This window comes from Akebia trifoliata, chromosome 8 (assembly GCF_017979445.1).
Source record: "Akebia trifoliata isolate Shusen 1 chromosome 8, ASM1797944v1, whole genome shotgun sequence".
Lineage (NCBI taxonomy): Eukaryota > Viridiplantae > Streptophyta > Magnoliopsida > Ranunculales > Lardizabalaceae > Akebia > Akebia trifoliata.
This window is the reverse complement of record NC_141382.1, coordinates 2,631,117-2,636,400: the sequence shown is the minus strand read 5'-3', so window position 1 is coordinate 2,636,400 and position 5,284 is coordinate 2,631,117. Positions and strand designations below refer to the sequence as shown.

General features: G+C 35.1%; 1 protein-coding gene across 1 annotated transcript; it reads left to right on the top strand.

The window, feature by feature from the left end:
• Positions 1-581: 581 nt before the first annotated feature.
• On the top strand, positions 582-4,600 carry LOC147395433 (GABA transporter 1-like). Its single transcript, XM_086452539.1, has 7 exons — positions 582-809; positions 1,441-1,671; positions 2,080-2,177; positions 2,273-2,459; positions 2,560-2,690; positions 3,548-3,781; positions 4,151-4,600. The coding sequence occupies exons 1-7, from the start codon at positions 650-652 to the stop codon at positions 4,529-4,531; spliced, it is 1,422 nt and encodes a 473-aa protein (XP_086308665.1). The 5' UTR covers positions 582-649; the 3' UTR covers positions 4,532-4,600.
• The last annotated feature ends 684 nt before the right edge of the window (positions 4,601-5,284 follow it).

Below are 5,284 nucleotides of genomic sequence, written 5' to 3'. Positions count from 1 at the left end.
GACTGTGGTCTTTGGATTTAAACTGATAAAAATGACCTTTCCAAATCCCCTGCTAGAACACCTTGATTATGAACCATCCAAAAACCCATCATCTTCAACCTTACGTTTTTGTTGAGATGATCACCCATGATTAATTGATTCTCTCTACCCATTTGTCTTCTTACTTCATGAGAAGAAAATAAATGAAAATTTTATCTAAAAATTATTTTGACAAAAAAACCAAGTGTTGGAAAAGATGAAAAATCATTTTTTTAGGGAGGGAGAGTGACAAAATCAAAGTTTTTATCAAGAGGTTGAAGGCAATAATTTTCTTTTTTAAACTTTATTTTATTTTATTTTTCTCAAAGGAGAGGTTTTGGCATGGTGTTGATGAAAAGATATTTCGGTCATTTTCCATTAGATTTTAAAAGAAGACCACGGTCAAAGAGGAAAGTCATCAATTTAAACTTTAAAAATACAGGGGGATATGTAGAATATTAATCAAAGCCCAAGGTGTGTCTCGAAACTATCCAAACTTATAAAATAGAGTGTTGAAAGTGATTTGGTTGACTAGTCGTATCTGCCGGCTTTTGTACGTTGCGTTGTTTGTACACACACACACTCTCCATCTCCAAGTCCGAAGTGGTTTGTGGTTTGGTTATCGAAGGAAATGAGGTGTGATCTCTCAAACTCTGTTACTGTTAGTAGAGAAGTGAAGGCAGAAGAAGAAGAAGATGAGGAGAAACACAGCTTCGATCGTTCTTCGTCAGCCCAACTTCACCATCACAAGCCTCTAGACGCTGGTGCTCTCTTCGTTCTCAAATCCAGAGGTAACGATTCTATACGATATTTCATTTGTGAGAGAGAGAGAGAGAGACAGAGAGAGAGACAGAGAGAGAGAGAGAGACAGAGGACTCGTATTCCTCTTCTTTTTATCAATATTAGAGATGCCCCCATGTTTTTGTTAAAAAAATATACTTTAGGTTTCCCTCGTATGTGGATAATACTTGGGCTTTTACAAGGCGTTGATTTGATCTTCAAAAGGATTTTTGATGGACAAAATGCCTGATAAGTGCTCTCTAAACATGTTCCAAAAAGGGCCGTACTAGTTGCACATCACATAGTACCAGTTGCACTCCATCACTTAAACAAAAAACCACTTGTATATGAGATTGCACTCTAAAAGTAAAAAAGTTGCACTGTTTTTCTTCATCTTGAAAAATCATAGAGCAACCACAACATCAAAGCTTCATAAACTATAGATTCAATTTTCAAAGCTTCATGATCTACTAGTAGAATAAAAATCTGCAAGAACTCCTGCTAATGATGGATTATTTATTATTTTATATTAGAGTGCAATTGGTTATAGGTCATGTGCAACTAGTTGGTCTCCATATACAGCCTAATAAATCATGATTAGCGGAAAATTGAAATGGATTAGTTGCGTGACTTAATGTGCAGGGTCATGGCTACATTGTGGGTATCATCTAACGACATCAATTGTAGCTCCAGCTCTTCTGAGTCTACCATTCGCGTTCGCATTGTTGGGTTGGGTGGGTGGAGTGTTTTGCCTAATCGTTGGAGCCTTGGTGACGTTTTACTCCTACAACCTTCTCTCCTTGGTCTTGGAACACCATGCAGAACTTGGGCAGCGCCAACTTCGTTTTAGGGACATGGCCCATGACATTCTTGGTACATAACTACTAAATCCATATCTCATAATCCTGAGAGTATTGTTATTAAAATAATTTTAGATCAACTTTTCATATGGTTAGTAATGTTGAAATACAATAAGATGTGACGATGACGAACAACTCATCCTATAATAGATTCACTTAAAATCATATACATTTGATTCTCATAGGGGAAGTACAGAATAAGGGTAAAGATCACTCCCAATCATCTCATTTGTACCCATTCACATTTTGGTAATTAAAATGAATAGTGAGCCGGAATCATAAATTAGTTAAAAGTTGATCATGTTTTCGTAAATATCTCTTTCTATTTTTTATATAAATCCTATCAGGGTTCTTGTAATTGATCATCAAAAAATAAATCATATTTTCTAATCTTTCACAATTTATGCTCTTCTTTCTTTAGGACCAAGATGGGGTCGATATTATATGGGCCCACTACAATTCTCCATATGCTATGGTGCAGTTATTGCTTGTATTCTAGTTGCAGGACAGAGCCTTAAGGTTAGTAAGTAATATTAAAATTATAGATAATTTTTCAAAACATGGAGTCATATATGTGTAATTGGCTAACTGGTAAAGAATTATATATTTTTCAGTTCATTTACTTGCTTTTAAGCCCATCTGGAACCATGAAGCTTTATGAATTTGTAGCATTTATTGGAGTCATGATGTTGGTTTTGGCACAAATTCCATCTTTTCACTCCTTGAGGCACATCAATCTTGTTTCTTTACTCCTTTGTCTTGCTTACAGTGCATGTTCTACAGCAGCCTCCATCTATATAGGTAATTATAATTACGGATCAATTAGAAGAAAATAAATTAAATAGATTTGCTTTTGTTTACTAAATTAAACAAATTTATCGTCGTGGGTGATGTGGTTCAGGAAATTCTAATAAGGCGCCACCCAAGGATTATTCTGTGGATACAAATAGAGCAAATCGTATTTTCGGTGTTTATAATGCTATTTCCATCATCGCTACCACGTATGGGAATGGAATCATTCCGGAAATTCAGGTATATGCCATCATCATTCACAACGTGAAAAAAACCCATATTTGATGAATCAAGGCGTCTTATTGGCGTCAATTTTTTTTTCGATGGCTCGAAACTGTCAAATTAATAGAGGATGGGAGAAATTTGACGGGTTCTAAGCCATTGAATCTAGGGAACATAAAAATTTTCCATGGCCTTGAGCCGTCGAAAATTGATGTTTAAAATTCATGGGCGGCCTGTCAAATTTTCCAATTTTCACGTTGTGATTGGCACACTATCTCTAAATGTTGAGCATGGCTATATAAATCTTGTTAATCTTTATATAATTCTTTGAACATAAAATGAGCATAACAGATATGAGAACACTGAGAATGCCACAACGGGTGATTAAATGGAGAATAAACCTTTATTAATTTCAATAAACTTAAATGTAAAATCTGTATTTGATCAAATCTCATAAACTTCTCATAGATCACAAGAAAATATGTAAATAAAATTGTTTTGAAGGAAAATTGCTACTTTTGAATCTATAACGGCTGAAACAAGAGGTTCTGATTGACACTAAAATAAATAATTAAGAGGCATAAGGATTGAAGAGGGTGTCTCTATGATCATCCATCCTATACACTATATTTAATTTAAATGCGATCTGTATGACAATAAAATGAGAGATTCTGTTAACAAACCAGCTTTTACTTATAGCACACCAATTCACTCCTAGTTGCTCATTTAATTTCTGCAATGATTGGTGTGCTAGAAGTAAATGCTGGTGTGGCAGTATAATTATTGTTATTTTTATATAGTTTTTAATAGTTATTTGATATGATTTGGTTGATGATGCATGGCATTGTTAACACAATCCTCCTTTTCTTTTCCAGGCAACCATAGCACCTCCAGTGAAGGGTAAAATGTTTAAAGGACTATGCTTGTGTTACGCAGTGGTAATTGCAACATTCTTTAGTGTCGCCATCTCGGGTTATTGGGCGTTTGGCAACAAAGCTGCCGGAACCATTCTCAGTAACTTCATGGTTGATGGGAAGCCTTTGGTGCCTAAATGGTTTCTTTTGATGACCAATTTCTTCACTCTCTTTCAAGGATCGGCCGTGGGATTGGTACGTATTATAGAGCTAGCTAGAAGTCTAGAGCAGCATATTATTTTCATAATCAAAGAGATATTATATTTCCACACCAACTTCTTCTTATAACACACCTAATGCTGAACTAACTTAAAGAGAGGAAAGGTGGGTGGGGAGTAGGAAGAGAGTGAATTAGAGAGGAACAGAGGTAAAAGACTTAATTGGTGTGTCGATATCGTTCTCTGATGTATTAAATATATATATGTGAGTTCATTGGTTGATGTTTTACAATAAAATGTTGGTGTGGTAATATAAAATATCTTGCTAAACACTTCTAACTAGGTAAACTTCCTAACTTGTCAATGGTTCTCAACATCTAATGCACTTCAAATCATGGAACTGCAGGTATACTTGCAGCTAACAAACGAGGTGCTCGAGCGTAATCTAGCTGATCCTAAGAGTGAACAGTTCTCTCTCCGCAATGTGGTGCCAAGATTGGTTTCACGATCATTGTCAGTGGTAATAGCGACTGTTATTGCTGCAATGTTTCCATTCTTTGGAGACATAAACTCGGTGATTGGAGCTTTTGGATGCATTCCTTTAGACTTTGTTTTGCCGATGATTTTTTATAACGTAACATTTAGGCCTTCTAGACGAAGTTTAATTTTCTGGGGAAATACTATCATCGCTGTGATCTTTTCGGTTTTAGGGGCCTTAGGGGCAATTGCTTCAGTACGACAAATAATTCTGGATGCCAAGGCCTATCGATTGTTTGCTAATATATGAACTCTTTGTTTGAAATAGTTATCGAAATTAGTTACCATTTCATCATTTATGCTTTTGTATTGAAGTATGCATGGTTATTTGAGACCTATGTACGTGAGAACTAATCATTAGTGTTACAAGAATGATAAAGGTATAAAGTCGAAGTCTTGAGACAATGTCTCAACTCAAAAAAAAATTGAGATTGTCTTAATCGAAACATTTCAAAATATTCTAAGAAAATTCGAAATGTTTGCAAAACATTTTGTTTTAATCTCAACATGAATCAGAGTGCCTTTGAAATAATATTCTGAAGAGTTGGGGTTCATAACAGTGTCCGGTTCGTAACCAAGCTTATGTGGCACCTCATTTATGCCACATGGCAATTTCGGTGACCCACTGACCAATAATTTATTTGTTAGTATTTTAGATAACAATATCCATCTAATAATATTTAAAAGATTTTTTATTTAATGCCGTACATGTGTCAGGTCTGGTGGGATGACACGTATGGCCCTACAAAGAAAAAAAAAAATCATCTAATAATGTCAATTTACAAGTGCTGAACTAAAAATCAAAAGTGATCTAAGCTAAGGAATAAGTCTTTGATAATTTTACAATAAAAATGACTTTGTGTAACATGTTGATTGCTTTGGTGGTCCCTGCACACAAACACGTGAGAACGGGTCACCTTCGATTCCACAAATAACTAGAATTGAAATCTAAATAATTTGTTCTTGGAGTCAAAGTTGACCCTACAAATACCCAATTACTGAT